A 17,049-nucleotide genomic window follows, 5' to 3' on the forward strand; every position below is an offset into this window, starting at 1 on the left:
AGCCGAAGTGCAACCAGCCTACTCTGAGCAAAATGGGGGAAAAAAACAATAGTATTCTGCAGGCGATGAGTCATATATGCCCACGTGGATGACGAACTTTGAATAACAGGATGGGACGGCATTGTCGTACTATCCGTCCGTTGCCAAATGGTGGACGGGAAGGATGGCGAAATTTGACGGGACGAACGGGACGGAAACAGATGATGCATAGGTATAATTCCGGTTCGTCTGGGACGTGGACGATGGACAGGACAGGGCGAATATCATACTGTCCGACTTTCCCAATTTCACCCTGCGAGAAAAACTGTCCTGTCCCTCGTCCCTGAAGAAAAAAAAATCACATTTTACACAATTTATTTAAGCTTGGAATTACTATTATAAAATGATGATGGCACGTCTAAAAATAAAATTTATTGTTAATTAATGTGGGGATTAAATAAATAAAATTTTTGAACATTTTTCTGAAACTTTATTGATTTTTTTGGAAATTGAATCGACGAATACTTAAATATTTAAAAGGCAGAAAGATACAACTATAAGAAAAATAAGAGTTTGAAGTAATTTTAAAAGTCGGAGGGACTCTTCTTCAATTGTTGTTGCAAATATGCCCTTAAAAAGCTATGCGGACATGAAAAAAGAGTAGGGCCTTTGATGCAAAATATCAAGGAATTTATATAGAGATGCCAGGTGACAAGATCTCAACCGTCGGAAGCGAATCTGACAGATTTTCGTCCATCCCTTACCATCCATCGTCCAAGACCTCCAGACGGGACAGTGTTTTCATATGACGATACGAAAATCGTCCCGTCCGTTCATCCCGGGATGAATTTCAGTCCTAGTTTTTGTCCAACATCGCAGACGGGATGATTTTTTTGTCCTAGGATGAAAAAACCATCCCATCCGCGTCCCTGCACTATATGCATCTGTATCCTCTTTGTTGATATTCGTCATCGGTAGACGTATGATTGGACAAACACATATGTGCCACATAGAACAGATGAGTAATGATGATGCGGGTGACTGACAATGATGGAAATGACGAAACGGATGACGAGACGATGACATTTATGTTGTTCAACTTTCCGTCCAAGATGGTGAATGGATCACGATGGATGATGGAAAGGGTGACTGAGAATGACAGAACGGACGGATGACAGAATGATGACATTTCTGTTGTTAGTCTTCCGCTTGAGATGGTGGATAGGGGACGATGGATGACGGAAATGGTGACTGAGAATGACAGAAATGCCGGAGGGATGACAGGATGATGACATTTCTGTTGTTAGCCTTCCACCCGAGATGGTGGATAGGGGAGGATGGATGACGGAAATGGTGACTGAGAATGACGGAAATGCCGAACGGGTGACGGCATGATGACATTTATGTTGTTAGTCTTCCGCCCAAAATGGTGGATGGCGGATGATGGATGACGGAAAGGTGACTGAGAATGAAGGAAATAACGAACGGATGACGGGACGATGACATATCTGTTGTTAGTCTTCCGCCCAAGATGGTGCATGGCGGATGTGTTGGGTTCTAGCTTTGGTTCGTCCATGGAAATCACATTTCCATGGATGCAGAAGCATGGTCAATTGATTCTCATCGATATTTAAAACAAAATACTGAAAGTACTTTTTGGGAAACTCGTTCCACTTTTGACTTTGCCGCTCCGAGATCGTTCTGCAGCCATTCACGCGTTCGGTCTCTAAAAGCATACATGCGATCACTCGGCGCTTGGATCTCCACATCTTCTTCTCCAACTCTTCTTGAAAATCTAGAAGATCTCCTCATCATGAAGACACTCTTCCTTGGATGAGTGGAGAAGAGAATGGAGAGGGGGAGAGTCTCTCAAATAAGGCTTGCATGGGTGCTTCAAATGAGACCCCTTTACCTCTTTATATTTCACTTAATATTTTTCTCAAAAACCCTCCAAAGTAAAATATATCCACCGATGCCCTTATGATCTTGTGCGTGTGACCTTCTAGGCCCATGTATCGTTCTAGTTAATAACTTTAACTGCCCAATAACATTTATTGACCAACCTTATTAATTAACTATATCAACAATAGATTAATTAAATTAGGATCGATTTAGCCCAATTGATAGGTTAAGTTTTCAACCCGTGGGGTGCCAAACTACACATCATGCTCTAGAAGATACCGAGTAGTCTCTAACTGTCTCATAGAACCTTTACCGCCATAGGTTATCGTATATGTGTAATCCATCATCCGTGCGAGACTCTTGAACGACTTAAGGAATGGTTTTTTCGTCAAACCCTAATTCGACATTCGACTAGTATTGATGCATAACGAGGATCATTGAAGAACGCCTTCTCCAATATACTCACTACCCTAGCCAGGCATTTTTTGCATCATCTTTGTTGAGTCAATCTCCTCTTATATCAAGGGCAGATGGCCCCGTCTTGACCACACAATCATCTCCGTAAGTTTCTTTCTATATCCGATCTATGACTTGTTCAAATTTCATGATTAGAGGCTCGTAAGTCGTAGTCAAAATACAGTCATTCATTTACGAGGTGTCCTTGGTGTCTCATGTCAGTGGATCACTTACACAACCATGACTTGAATCAACCTGATTGACATTTAGGTATAATACCATTCAGGGATTCATACAAATCAATTCAGCGAACTCTTTCTCCAAAGAGCACCCACTATATACCCTTAGTGTCGCCACACTAATAGCCACAAGATCAGCTATACTTATCGAATAAGTAGGATCAGCTAGTGTTATTCTATGTGGATAATTTGATGTCCATCTCAACTATCCTCGAATAGGAATATTTAGAATACATGTTTAAAGACTAGTGATCACTGTATTATGATCTCATCATAATTCACTAAGTCGTTGCATGTATTCATGGACTTCATTATAAACATCACACAGAATAATATTGAACGTAAATATTTTATTCAATGGTCTTAAATAAACATAGTAGTGTGATTGGCTTAACGGCCACATAATATCCATCAATCTCGCACTTGGACTAAAGCCAATCACCCTTGTTCCCAATGTTTGACAGTGACGCTCAAAGACTTCATGAGCTAGTGGCTTAGTTAGTGGGTCTGCTATGTTATTGGTTGATGGAACCCTTTCCCTCACAAAGTCTCCTCGTGCAATGATCTCACTAATCAAGTGAAATGGCCTTAGAATGTGTTTTGACTTCTGATGAGACCGTGGCTCTTTTGCTTGTGTTATTGCATCATTGTTGTTGCACAACAACGGAATACGTTCTGAGATTGAAGGAATAAGGCCAAGTTTCATGATGAATTTCTTCAACCAAACTGCTTCCTTGGTGGCCTCGGCTGCTGCTATGTATTCAGCTTTTTTCGTCGAGTCTCCGATAGTACTCTACTTGGAACTCTTCCAAGATATCGCACCTCCGTTTAGTGTAAATAGGAATCCAGATGTAGATCTAGTATCGTATGGATCTGACTGGAAACTGGAGTCACTGTAACCTTGGAGCTTCAACTCCTCTCCTCCATAAATTAGAAATAAATCCTTAGTCCTTCTCAAGTACTTATGGATTCATTTCACTGCTACCCAGTGGTCTTCTCCTGGGCCTGCCTGAAATCTGCTTGTAACACTTAGAGCACATGCAACATCAGGCCTGGTACATAGCATCGCGTACATGATGGATCCAATAGACGAAGCATATGGAACTTTAGACATCATCGCTCTATCTTCAGGAGTCTTAGGTGAGTGCTCATTAGATATTTGAACTCCATGTCTCATCGGTATAAGACCTCTCTTAGAGTTCTCCATGCCAAACCTTTTGACAATGGTGTCTATGTACATAGATTGGGACAATCCTAGCAACCTCCTCGATCTATCTCTATAGATACATATTCCCAATACGTAGGTTGCCTCTCACAAATTTTTCATGGAGAGGTTCTTGGATAATCATTCCTTTACTGATGACAACATTCCTACATCATTCCCAATCCACATATAAAATCACAAAAGTGATTGCGCTCCCACTAGTTTTCTTGTATACACATGGTTCATCTTCATTCTTAATGAAGTCGTAAGATCTGATAGCCTCATCCAATCTGAGATTCCAGCTCCTCGACGGTTGCTTTAATCTATAAATAGATATTTGCAACTTGCACACCTTATCTGGAAATTCCTTGGATTCATAACCCTCGGGTTGTATCATATACACCTCTTCCTCAAGGTTTCCATTGAGGAAAGTGGTCTTGACATGCATTTGCCAGATTTCATAGTTGTGCTATGCAGTTATGGTGAGAAGAATTCTGATTGACTTTATCATGGCAAATGGTGAAAATGTTTCGTCATAGTCAACTCCTTGCCTTTGAAGATAAGCTTTTGCAACAAGTCTTGCCTTGTATGTGTCAACTCGTCCATCTGCACCGATCTTTTTCTTGAAGATCCACTTACACCCGATAGGTACTATATCTTCAGGTGGGTCAACCAAGTACCATACTTGATTTTGGTGCATAGACTGGATTTTCGAATCCATCGTTTCTCGCGGCCTTTGAGAGTCAGAATCTCGAACTGCCTCGTCGTATGTCAGTGGATCATCATCCTTAAGATGTAGTGTCTCGACTTCACCTGATGCAATATGTCTGATATAGCAATCAGGTTGTCTCACTACTCTTCCTGACTTACGTTGCTCTTGTGTCTTTGCCTGAACATGTTCGTGAACTAAGGATATTGGAGAAAGGGGTCTCATTTGAGAATGACGGAAATGATGGACGGATGACGAGATGATGACACTTCTGTTGTTAGTCTTCAGCCTAAGATGGTGGACCGTAGATGATGGATGACGAAAAGGGTGACTAAGAATGACGGAAATGACGGACGGATGACGGGACAATGACATTTCTGTTTTTAGTCTTCGTTCTGAGATGGTGGATGGCAGATGATGGCTGAAAGAAAGGGCAAAAGAGAATGACGGAAATAACGGACGAATGACGGGATGATGACATTTATGTTGTTAGTCTTCCACCCGAGACAATGAGATAGATTTATGGAAGGGAGAGAGAAAAAGAGGCTTCAATCCCTTCCTTTTTCATTAGCAACTGACTAATTTATATTATGTTATAATTTTAAACACTATTTGTGTTAATCCAACTTCAACGACTATTCCTCGTTCTTAAGCACATTCATAATTTCATCCACTAGTTTGAATTTCTGGTATACGTACACCTTTAAGTTATAATTGTTTAGCAATGGGTGGGATACCATCCTTGCCCGCCATACAAAATGAATTAATGTTAATTGTGTTAATTGATTGCTGCTCCTTTTTACATAAAGAATAACATTTTATTCCCAGCATAAGTGAAATATCCCTCCTGCACTAATTATATAAATTGTCAAGGAGCATTATCCTTGTCATAGGAAAATGTAGATGAATCAGACTGAAAGAAAGGAAAACTGATGAATTAAACGAAAAAGACCATCGATAATTTAGAAACTAATTAACCAGTAAATTGGGTTCACTGTCAAAATTGTAAGCCATCAAAACTGGATTATCGCAAGGTCAATCAATTGTGCTTGAACTTGAGGGGATGCAAACAAACCCCATTCACGGCGCCTGAGTTACTCCCCCATCTCCCCAATCGTGGCTCCTGAATTGGGCAGTAGGAAAATTCAGGAAAATAGGAGAAGGTTAATCCATTTGAAAAACAATTCAATTTTTCTGGGTTTTTTCATTTCCAAATTTCAATTTCTTATTGGCTTTCATGTAGTGCAGTTTTTTAGATAATTCATTATGACAAAAATCAGGAACAGTGGAGAAGGGTTCATCCAAAAGCAAAAATACCTCAATTTTGGAGAGTTTTTTTAGGTAGAGTTATCTATAAAAGCGTCGCATAAGAAAATTCAGGAAATGGGGAGATGGTTTCGTTGACGTAAAAAATTATTCAGTTTTCAGCGCTTTTTTGGTTTCAGCTAAGCTGCTTTTCAAAAAATATAATAATCATAAATGGGGCCAAACCTTGCCAACTCCAGCCACCACGAAGCGCCCAGACTTAGCAATTGCAAGGGAGTTGACGTATCCAACCTGCATGCACAAAAACAAGTGGACAGATTTCCAAATGAGGCAGAAAGAGTAAGGATAACAAATCGATTCACTGGTAGTTATAAGCATATAACTATGATAATTATGAACACTAGTTGCATTCAGTAATAAATACCATAAGCATATACATGTGAATACCATAAGCATATAGTTTGCATAAAAAAGCATAAAAACAGACATACCAAAGGAAGATTGTAAAGAGGTTGAATAGTGGCGGCCTCAGACTCAACAGTCCACAGACGAACCACCCCATTGCCAGCCCCAGATGCTGCCATGTCACTACCCCGACAAACTGCAACTGAGCTTACCCATGACTCTGCCGACGAACAAGCATTGATTTTTAAGCCGCCATCAATGCCGTTGCAATCCGATGCAACTGCCATGATCATACTAGACCGGTAAAGAATTTGTAGTTTTTACTTATGAATTAGAGTAGATGAGTTTAACTTTTTCTGGAATTATTCGCATGTGACCATTTGGTTTTACTCTTAAGCCAGAGTCAGACGTCACCTTTGCTGTGTCCATTCGGTACTATAGTGGTGTCTTCCATGGGCATGGGGTGCGCATTTTTTACGATGAATCTAGGTTTTTTCCTCAAGATACTCCATAATTCAAGACTGCCGTCGTCTGAACCAGATAAAAATTCTTCATTGTTGATGAAACAACCGCACTCTAAAGAGGCCATTGAGGATCGGAAAACTAATTGGGACTCCTCGGGAACCTGTTGAAGAAGAATAACAATTTTAAAATTTTTCACGGTTAAGAAAAAAATCAATCACATGCTAGACAAAGAAATAAATTTCAAAAAGAGAATAATGAAAGTTAAATTCTTTCAAAAAAATAAAAAATAGAAACTATTGCCAAAAAAATTGGTTTACCCAGAAGGTGATATAACCACCATTAATAGAGTTTGCCATCACAGCAGACAAGGACAGTGATGAATGGTTAACATCCTCATCATTTGTTATGGTCATCGTCCTTCATCAACAAATTATTCAAGGATGACGACTTTCCCTCGTCCTCTTGTCACTTTCTCTACTTTTACTCTTTCAGATTATGAGAATGATGACTTCATCCGTGGTAAGGTTGACGATGACAATTTCGTCCTCATCATTCTAGCTGTGGTCAAGGACAATTACGACATCATCCCTCATAGATGAAGAACTCCTGATTGTGAGAGAACCCTATAGAGCAAACTTTTCTGCAAAAAAGGTGATCTCCAGGAACATCTACAACAACGTACACTTCGATTCGACTTTACAAGAAAAGAAGACAGATAAACTTAAACTTCATATTTCATAGGCCGATAGAGAAAAATAAACAAAAAACATAATAGTTACCTTCCACAACCGTGCTGTTCTATCGCGACCAACAGTCAAAAGCCGTTCTTTTCGTAGACAGTCAACAGTGAGCACTTCACATTCATGCCCATGTAACGTATCAATATGACATCTATCTTCCGCATTCCATAGCTTGATCGTCCGATCAAATGATGTAGAGAATAGCTGTGGAGTACCCTGTCTAAACGTCACGCCTGACACGGGGCCTTTGTGACCTTGAAATGCCTGCGAGTTCAGAAACATTTCAAAATTCCAAAAGCATAAATTAAATCCCAAAAATAATTTGAAAATAAAAGTAATTCAGACCTGAATGTGTGCCCTAGTACGGGTATCCCATAAATGAACATGTCGATCCATTCCACCAGTTGCCAGGTACCGTCCATCAGAGCTGATAGCCATCCCTAACACATGGTTGCTCCGCTTCTTAGACTTGTTCTGTGGCCCCCTTGCACCATGGGAAAGTAAAACATCCTCTGATGGCCAACTGTATTTCTCTCTCTTCCCACTCTCTACATCCCAGTGGATGATGTCTCCGCCCTTGGATACCGAGAACCCTCTCGAATCATCTTCGGTTATAGCCACAGCGACGACGGATTCCCGATGTCTCTGAATGAGACGAAATTCATCTGTTGCTTCTGGCTTTTGAAGCCTACACAGGCATGGATGAAAAAAGAGTTAGCTAGCAGGCAAGAGTGATTATAGAGACCTTGGTGTAGCTTTCTGTAGAGGAAGGGTCTTAGAAGGGAAGAGAGAGAAAGATAGAAAAAAAATTTAGAAAGTGAAGCCAATTCTAGACCGCCCATGTTAGGGATGACTGTAGGTATCTAAAGGAAACTACCCTAAAGACAATGGGTTGAATACCCCTATAGACGAAGGAAATTCAAAGGGAAGATAGAGAAAGATAGAAACACGAAATAGAAAAATGACAATGGCTACAGCTCTGGTCTTGCTTCCCTACGTGGTACAATTCAATGTCTTCGAGAATGTCCTCCCTAGGGAGTTAGACATGGTTGTTCTGTTCTATTCGTTTGAACGAAAAGTTCGCACAAAAGAGACGCACAGGGCTTTGTTCTTTGTTCTGTTCTTTTTTATTTTCTAAAACGAACAAAATTCGCACGTTCGAACAAAATTAGAACGAAATTCCCAAAAAGCGAACAAAAGAACCACGCACACCGGTCTGTGCTATGTTCTGTTCGAATTTGTTTTTGTTCTGTTCGGAAAACCAAACAGAACTAACAATTCGCACAAATTCGCACAAAAAGAACCGAACGACCATGTCCACTACGGAGAGCTACAGAAATTTAGAGGGAAACTATCCTAAAAGAAAAGGACGGAAATACCCATAGCTGGGTTTAGGAATCTGATAGAAACCTCTGGCAGGTCTCCATCGAGAACGATATTAGAAGGGTTAAAATAAGAATAAAAAAAATCAAATAACAACAGACAATGATCGACTTCCATGCCCTCTCAGGGAGCATCTTCTTGTCTGAAACACAAAGGGAAGGCTTACAAGTATTTAAAGGGAATGCAAATAGAAACCTATTGAGAAGTTTTCACAACTCAATCATGTACGATGGAATCATGAAATATTTGATATTTTCTAACTCTGTCTGTAACTCACTAGATACTCAGGAAACAAAGAGAAGATGTATACGAACGAGGTCTATCTTATCAGTGCCTGGGAACAAAACCGGATCATATCAGGTGACCATCCAATATAAATGATTCTCAACAATGAAAGGATAAACGATATACCGTGACGCTAGAAGCCGACGGGCGCGGCCGCTTGACTCAAGCTGTTCTTTCTGGAGAAATTCGGCGGCCCGAGAATCCCACTTGCCTTCTTCCTCATCCTCCTCACCTTCCTCATCTGACTCTTCTTCATCCTCCTTTTGTTGCTTAGTGATAGCCTTTATCTTCTCTACATACTCTCTGGCAATTCTCAAGCGCTTCTCAGCTGCAGTTTCTGGTTCCTCCACCTCTCCTTCTTGCTCTTTCTCTGGAATAAGCTCATTTTCTGATCCCCCCCCACTCTCTTCATCACTATCAATGACCTCATTATCACCATTTGTAGGCTTTCTTCGTTGGCGCTTTGGGTTAGAATCAAAGAACGATTCATTTCTGGTGTCAGACTTGGGCTGGGGCTGGCGCTGCTTCCTCTTGGTTTTTCCCTTACTTTGGCGTCTGGCAGAGTTCATCACTGATTGAGATACAATTTAAATAGTGAGAAATCAGCTTATCTTATTATTAATCAGCTGAAACAGTAAATGAAACGACTTCTCAGGGAAATAACCATGGACACTAACTTCAAAGCTAGGACATTAAGAATCTACAACGGGTATGAATCAAAGAAATCTATAGGGGAGTTGCAGTTAACATTAAAAGGAACTAACAATTCCGTTTAAATGGTTACTCACTGAAGGAACGGATATGATAGAATGAAAAAAGTCGAGTAATTTAAAAATGGGTCTTGAAAAGTGAACATAGAAGAGCGAGAAACCACGACTGTGTACAGATAGTGATCAAGTGGGAAACTTTATGGTATTGCAAAAACTCTTCTTACGGCTCGCCGACGGCAAAAGAGAAAACCCAGAAAGAGAGAATGGGAGAGACTGAAGATTACCAGGCGACGACGATATCAACACGCAGAGGTGGACCTGCCGTGCTGCGAACTTGACAAGAAGCTCTTTTAATGGCGTACGGCGAGAGGAGAGAGATTGGACGAGGAAGAGAAAGATAGAGATAGAGATAGAGGTAGAGAGAGAGTTTGATAGAGAGAGTGAGAGAGAGAGAGAGAGAGAGAGAGAGAGACCAAAGTCGGGGGAAGGGAAGTGGAGAGGAAGACGGTGAAGGTTTAGAGGGAGAAAACTGCGGCCTAGGTTTTGTATGGGAGAAGAAGCAATATCTTAATTCCGAGGGGTGTAAATGCAATCGATTTGAAAGTAAGTTTCCGGCCAGTAATGAATAAAAATGCCCAAGTAGCATATTTTAATGAGAAATCTAAAGTGCTAAACTTAATCGTGAAAAAAACAACAGATTTTAAGTATTAAAATTACTCTATTTGACAACTTAGTCTGAGTTCCGTTAGCAGCCATGATTCCCTTTTTACTGAATGTTTGATTAACATGGCAAAACAATCTCAATAATGAGAACCATTTGGGGTGGAGTTTTTTTTCCCTCTCCTTGATAGGTCATCTCTCTCCTCTGATTCCTTCCAAATATCACAGCTCTTCAATCGTGTTTGAAACATACCTAATTGGTCTCAATCACGTCGGAAGGCTCTGATGCTAATATATGTGGCCGGCAAGCCAATCACACATTCCACGTCTTGTTTTATGTTCATTAATACAACATATTTATCATACTGCATGTGTGATGCTTATAATGAAGTCCATGAGTACATGATTAGACCTAGTGAATTATGATGAGATCACAATAAGGAGATCACTAGTCTTTAAGCATGTGTTATGAACATTCCTATTCAAAGGATACGCGAGAAGGAGATCAAAGTATCCGGATAGAATGACACTATCTAGCCTCACTCACATGATGAGTATGGTCGATCCCATAGCCATCAGTGTGGGGACACTAAGGATAGATAGTGGGTGCTCTTTCGTAGAAAGAGTTCGCTGAATTGATCAGTATGAATCCCTGAATGGTATTTTATTGAACTGTCAATCAGGTTTATTCACATCACGGTTTTTAAGTGGTCCTTAAACTTGAGACACCAAAGACGTCTTGTGGATGGACGGTTATACTTTGATTATGGACAACGAGTCTCTAATCATGGGATTCTAAACGATCTTAGTTCGGGTACATCAAGAAGTTCACAAAGACGATTTACTGGTCAAGATGGGATTGTCCACCCTCGGTATAAGAGGTGACAGCTCAAGGAAGACGATGTGATGAAGTCCTTGGCCAAGGCAGTGAAATATCGGAGAAGAGTTCTCCGATGATTTTTGAATGCATCAATACTAACTCGGATGACCGATTAGGGTTTGACAGTTGACAATACCCTAAGTCGTCCAAGGAGCATTAAGTGGATGAGGGATTATATGTACACAGTAACCGACGATGACCATGTTCTATGAGTGAGTCGATACACACTCCTTTGTATCCTCTAGAGCACGAGGTGTAGCTTGGCACCCCACATATTAGAGACTCGACCTATCGATTGGGTTAAATTGATCCGATATTAATTAATCTATATGTTGATATAGTTAATTAATTTGGAAGGCCAACAAAATTTATTAGGCCGATGGAGTCGTTAACTAGACTGATTCATAGGCCTAGAGGGTCACATGCAAATGGTATTTTGGACGTCGGAAGATATGCTTAAGTTTTGGAAATTTTTATAAAAAATACCCACTTAGTAGAAATAGGGGAAGGCCCTGAACGAAATTCATCTAGGCCAGAATTGTTCAGGGGGCCTTCCCCTTCTTCTACCTTCTCCTCACACATCCTCTCCATGTCCGATGCGATCGGGACGACGTAATGACAACAATGGAGGTAGGACAAGGCTCGTCAATGAGAATGAGGAGATCCGACCTGTTGAGGATCACGTGGATAAATCTAGAGGCTGCACATTTGAGTAGCTCGACTGGGCTCGCTCCGTGATCCAAGAAATCACGGATGTGATCCGTGTAAAGGTACTTTGTTTCAATGACTTTATAGATTTCATTCGATTCCGTTCAAAGCTTCCACTACATATCATTTTGATTTCTTCATCCATGTCAAGGCCTGTAGAAACCAACAGTTTGAAGAATTATTTTGAGCAGTCGCATGAAAATGACCTACCAACAAAAAAGAATAAAGAAGGAGAAAGTGTTATGATAGAGCCATTTGAAATAAAGACTAGATGAGGCAAATGTGAATGAATAAGGATGGGGCGAGGAAGGATGGGAGATAGTGAAGTAAATAGTGCTCTGTCTAAAATGTGACATCAGTAGAAAAACATTATTTATGTTGTGTGAATTATATAGATGCGATTACTTTTTCAGTAAACAATGTATTGATGAATACACCTTTTATGTTGCTAGGATATACTTTGTTAAGTTGGGTATGGTGTCTTAGATAAATGTGATACATCAGAACAATTGAGAAGGGAGGGAAGATTAACTGCTCAAAGATAAAAAAAATAAAGGGGAATCTTACCACTCAAGCCAATAGAAGGAAAACTATTTTAGAGATATGCAATAATGAGGACAATTTCACTCCAAAGATAATGAGGGATAGTTTTTTCTTATATAAGGACGGGGGTGATAATGAATAAGTTATAAAGTTTGCAATTATAAAATATCATTTCGCGGAAACATGCAAGCACATGTGATGCAACCTTGGTGAAATAAAATTTTGAGCCCAGATACCTTTGCTTTTTTTTAATAGTCGAGTCATGAGTCCAAAACCCTATGTAGTTGATAAACTCAAAATTAAGGGTTTAATTATGTCCTTTTTGGTTTCTTAGTGTAATCAAGAAAACCCCTAAATCATATACTATATATAGCTACTGAAGAGTAAGATCATCTCCATTGGTAATGGTGATGAGGAATTGAATATTTTTGAAGTTGTTATTACGAAAATGGTGCTTGATACTTATAGAATTCCATATACTAGGGCGATATAAATGGTGAGGTGGGAAGGTGATAGATACTAGTTGATAAGCCTAAAAATGATGTGTAAATACGTCGTTTATTGAGCGTTTAAACTTGTACAATAAAATTTATAAATACTATTAATCACTAAATACAATGTATAGAGCAAGTAATGGGTCGAACCACAGGGAGGCAGCAAGCAAGAATTTTTATCCAATTTTTAATAAAATTAATTCAAGAACGAATTATTTTTATAATTAATAAACCCTAATTATACTTAATGATGTTTTTAATTAATCAAAATTAAGTAAAAAATAAATTTTGATTTTAAATATTTTCAGTCAAAACACTCAAAATAGGATACTTTTAATTATAAGATCAGATTCATAAAAATTGGGAATTAATAATCAAAAAGGGGGTTTAAAATTGGACTTCAAGATGGACAAATTTTATGGTGAAATTTTATATTTAGGTTTTTATATATTGAATTAAATTTCCAAACAATCAATTTTGAAATATAGAGAGAGAAAATAGACGAATTACCCTAGAGAGAGAAAGCAAAGAATTTGGGGAAATAGTGAAATCCGACCCTAAATTAAAATTCTAAATATGCAGAATTGTTCAAAATCTATTTAAAACTAAATATTAAAAATCAGATCTCGAATCAGACTCAAATTGCAATGCTAATTTCATTTAAAACAACTTCTAGGGCATGCACATTTCGCCCATGCCAAGGAGTTTTTGAATCTCTCAAGAAGAAGTTCAAAATACAAATAAAAAACTTACAACATTGAATGCAGAATCAAGATCTGTCGACTTCCAAAGCAACTCTTGTGTCCTTCCTAGCCAAATTCTCGGGGAGAGCTCCAAAAAGTTGATTTTGCCTTTTTTCAGACCTCTATTTAAGCATCAAACCGTATGGATCGTAGAGGGGTAAAAGACAAACATGCCCTCAAAATTTCACTCAATCGGACAGCTAGATCTCAAGATATCACCATTTTACAGAGGATTAATCCTAGCCGTTGGATTAATTTATCTCTCCTCCAAGAAGCTAGGAAATGGCATTTTCTGATTGGTTGGCGCATTTTTTCTCATTTTCCCCCTTCTCAGATCACGTTTTGACACGTCGTTGTGCGCGTCCACAGCGCACAATCATTGGAAAATTATGTCTTCATTTAAATGGCTAGCACGGCGTCACGTCACCCTGTAAAAAATAAAAAAGACAAAACAAAAATCGCTTTTGTTAGCATTTATAACCCGCTGAGTCGATTAACACGTGCATTTAATGCATGCGGCAAATCAATTACGGCTTTCATTATTAAAAGTGCGACGTCTTATATACATATATATAATGCACGTGTGTCAGTTGCCGCAGCAATCAATGCACATGGCTAACCGACTGCATGCACGAGGAAAGACGTCATAAATGCACACAGAGATCGATTCTCCGCGTGCATTTATTGCACAAAAGCTTGAGTTCAACATAAAATAAAAAATGTACCTTTTCTCGCCGATTGTGCCGCTTTCGAGCTAATGATTTGCTCATTATGGCATTGCGATTTGCGATGCCATAATGAGCCAATAATGCTCTTTCTCTCTTAAAATTATTATTAAAAAAAATGCATCCAGTTATTCACCCGAATTGTGGGCGAATGACGTGGATGCCACATGATATAATTATTAATATATCATAAAATGCCAAATTAATAGAATATGTATTATTGAAATATCAAAAAATCATTTCTTGGCTATAAAATGGTCGGCAAATTATATAAAAATATGGAAAAAATTCTAGAAAAATAGGAAAACCGTTACCAACCTCTGGCCAATAATTTAATGCCCTGTAAAAATTATTTATTCAATGAAATGAGGTTAAATAGCATGTAAAAATACTATAAATTTAGAAATAACATTAAAATCAAAATGTATATCATTTATCTCTATTTGTATATGATAACATGCAAATATGGTCATTAAAACACATAAATATAATATAAATTCATCAATTAAACATGTTAATTTGAAAGTTATCACTAGTTATAGCTATATTATGAATAATATTATATATTGATGTCTGTCAGAAAAAAAAAGAGGGAGGATGAAGTAAAGAGATGGTGGTGGGATAAGAAAGTGGATAGATATAAGGGGACATTTAGATATGCAAATGTATGTAAATGTTTATTGTAATTGATGGTGGGATGAAGATGTAAAGTGATGATTAATGGTTAAGAGGAAATGATGATGATAGAATGCACTGTCATGATAATATAATATGACTATAAGCTAATCATGATGATGAACATGATACGATATAAGGCAAGGCCGTCTACCCTAGGTCCTTATGTTTTTCCAGGATCATGAAAATATATAAATTCAGGTAATGTCTGCATCTTACTATAGTCTCTCATCAAACTCCCAAGATACTAAGGAAGATCACTTGACGGATATGCCAACTGATGGCGCGTCACCACCGGACGTCATCGAGCCAGCAGCAGAGGAGCAGCAGGACTTCCCCGACCCAGCACCCGAGGAGCCGGCACTACCCAGCTCGCCACCGAGACGAGTCCAGCCACCACGGCGAGCCGCCGCAGCAACACGGGATCCCGCATTCCGTTACTCGGCATGACGCGGACGCCGACCACCGAAGCACACCGACACCTTCGGTTACCTTATTCTATAGCTTTTCGGTTTTATCGTGTTGTCGTGTAGCGGGGAAGGATCCATATGAGGAACTCTTCCCCCCCCCCCCCTTTTTATGTTGGGCCTGACAAGCCCGTTTTCATTATTTCCTTTCCTTTCCTTGTTTTGTTTTGTTGTTTTTGGACTTAAGGAAGGGCCTATCTTCACCCATATATAAGGGGAAGAGGTGGCGCTTCCTCACTTGACCTAAATTTTTGAAGAATGGTATTTTGAGAAGAAGGGTCAGGTCGTGGAGAAGAATAGAAGAAAGAAGAAGAAGAGGAGAAGGAAGAAGAAGGAGGAAGAGGAGAAAGGGAGAGGAAGGAAGGGAAGCCGCCGCCGCCGCCACACGCCGCCGCGCCGCGCCGCCGCCGCCGCGCGCGCCCCCCGCCGCGCGCGCGCCGCGCGCGCTCACCGCCGCGCCCGCCGCGCCCGGCCGCGCCCGTCGCGTGCCAGCCCAGCGTGCCGCCGCGCGCGCGCCACCGCCCGCCGCGCGCGCCGCGCGCCGCCGCCGCCGCGCTGACAGCGTACCCGCTGCCGCGCGCGACGCGCGCCGCCGCCAGCGCCGCGCGCGCGCCCGCGCCGACCGCGCGCCCACCGCGTCGACCACGCCTCCCTGCATCGCTCCGCGCTGACTGCGGACAACCGCCTCCGCACCAGTCAACCTCCGGCGCACCCGACAACTCCTCCTCCGGAACCAGTTGGTGCGAAAATCCCGTCGCCAGCCAGCGGCGAAGGTACTCTGCTTTCCTAGCCTCTTACGTCATTTATTTCCGTTAGTATTCTTTCGTATTGCCTCCACCGCGCTCAGGTTAGATAGGTGAGTGGGACAGATTGAGAGACAGCGAAACAAAGACGGCGTCTTACCTGTCGGTGCAGTGGGACGCCCGACGCGGCGTGTGAGCATTCCAGTGGGAGTTACCCCATTCGACGGCGTGCGCGCCCTCGACCCACCTCGGACAACTTGGAGGGCTGGTCCGACCCAGCTTGGCGACCCCGTCCCCGCTCCGGGTTGGCTCTCATAGCTTGTCGGCGCATTGCACGTACCGTTGTAGAACCATCGTCCTCGTTATCGTCATACATGTATTTCTGTTCTCCGCATATCCATCGGTTGACGTCGTGGACGTAACCCGATTAGTTAGCGATACGACACCGAGTTCCTTCCTTCGGTGACGGTCGGACGCCGTTGAGACGACGTCCGGCATCACCAACCCACTCTCTTTCAGTTGCCTATAAATTTAGGAAGCAAGTTACAAGAAAATTCTTATTTTGATAGGTTTCTCATATTATATATATTAAGGCATGGATTGGAAAGAGAGGACATGGATAAATCGGCCCTCAAATTTTCAGCTCAATCAGCCTTTTTGGTCGTGTC

The 17,049-nt window shown here is 40.8% G+C and overlaps 1 protein-coding gene across 2 annotated transcripts; it reads right to left on the reverse strand.

The window, feature by feature from the left end:
- Positions 1–5,403: 5,403 nt before the first annotated feature.
- On the reverse strand, positions 5,404–10,281 carry LOC144701013 (U3 snoRNP-associated protein-like EMB2271). Of its 2 annotated transcripts, none has more exons than XM_078572663.1 (8): positions 10,028–10,281; positions 9,160–9,604; positions 7,711–8,053; positions 7,405–7,629; positions 6,575–6,785; positions 6,247–6,380; positions 5,981–6,046; positions 5,404–5,612 (listed from the first exon to the last, which is right to left on the reverse strand). In XM_078572663.1, the coding sequence occupies exons 2-8, from the start codon at positions 9,600–9,602 to the stop codon at positions 5,529–5,531; spliced, it is 1,506 nt and encodes a 501-aa protein (XP_078428789.1). In that variant the 5' UTR covers positions 9,603–9,604; positions 10,028–10,281; the 3' UTR covers positions 5,404–5,528. The 2 variants fall into 2 exon arrangements, with proteins under 2 accessions (XP_078428789.1, XP_078428788.1); XM_078572662.1 differs by having other exon boundaries at positions 6,247–6,440; positions 10,028–10,279.
- Positions 10,282–17,049: the final 6,768 nt, after the last annotated feature.

This window comes from Wolffia australiana, chromosome 3 (genome assembly GCF_029677425.1).
Source record: "Wolffia australiana isolate 7733 chromosome 3, ASM2967742v1".
Taxonomy (NCBI): domain Eukaryota; kingdom Viridiplantae; phylum Streptophyta; class Magnoliopsida; order Alismatales; family Araceae; genus Wolffia; species Wolffia australiana.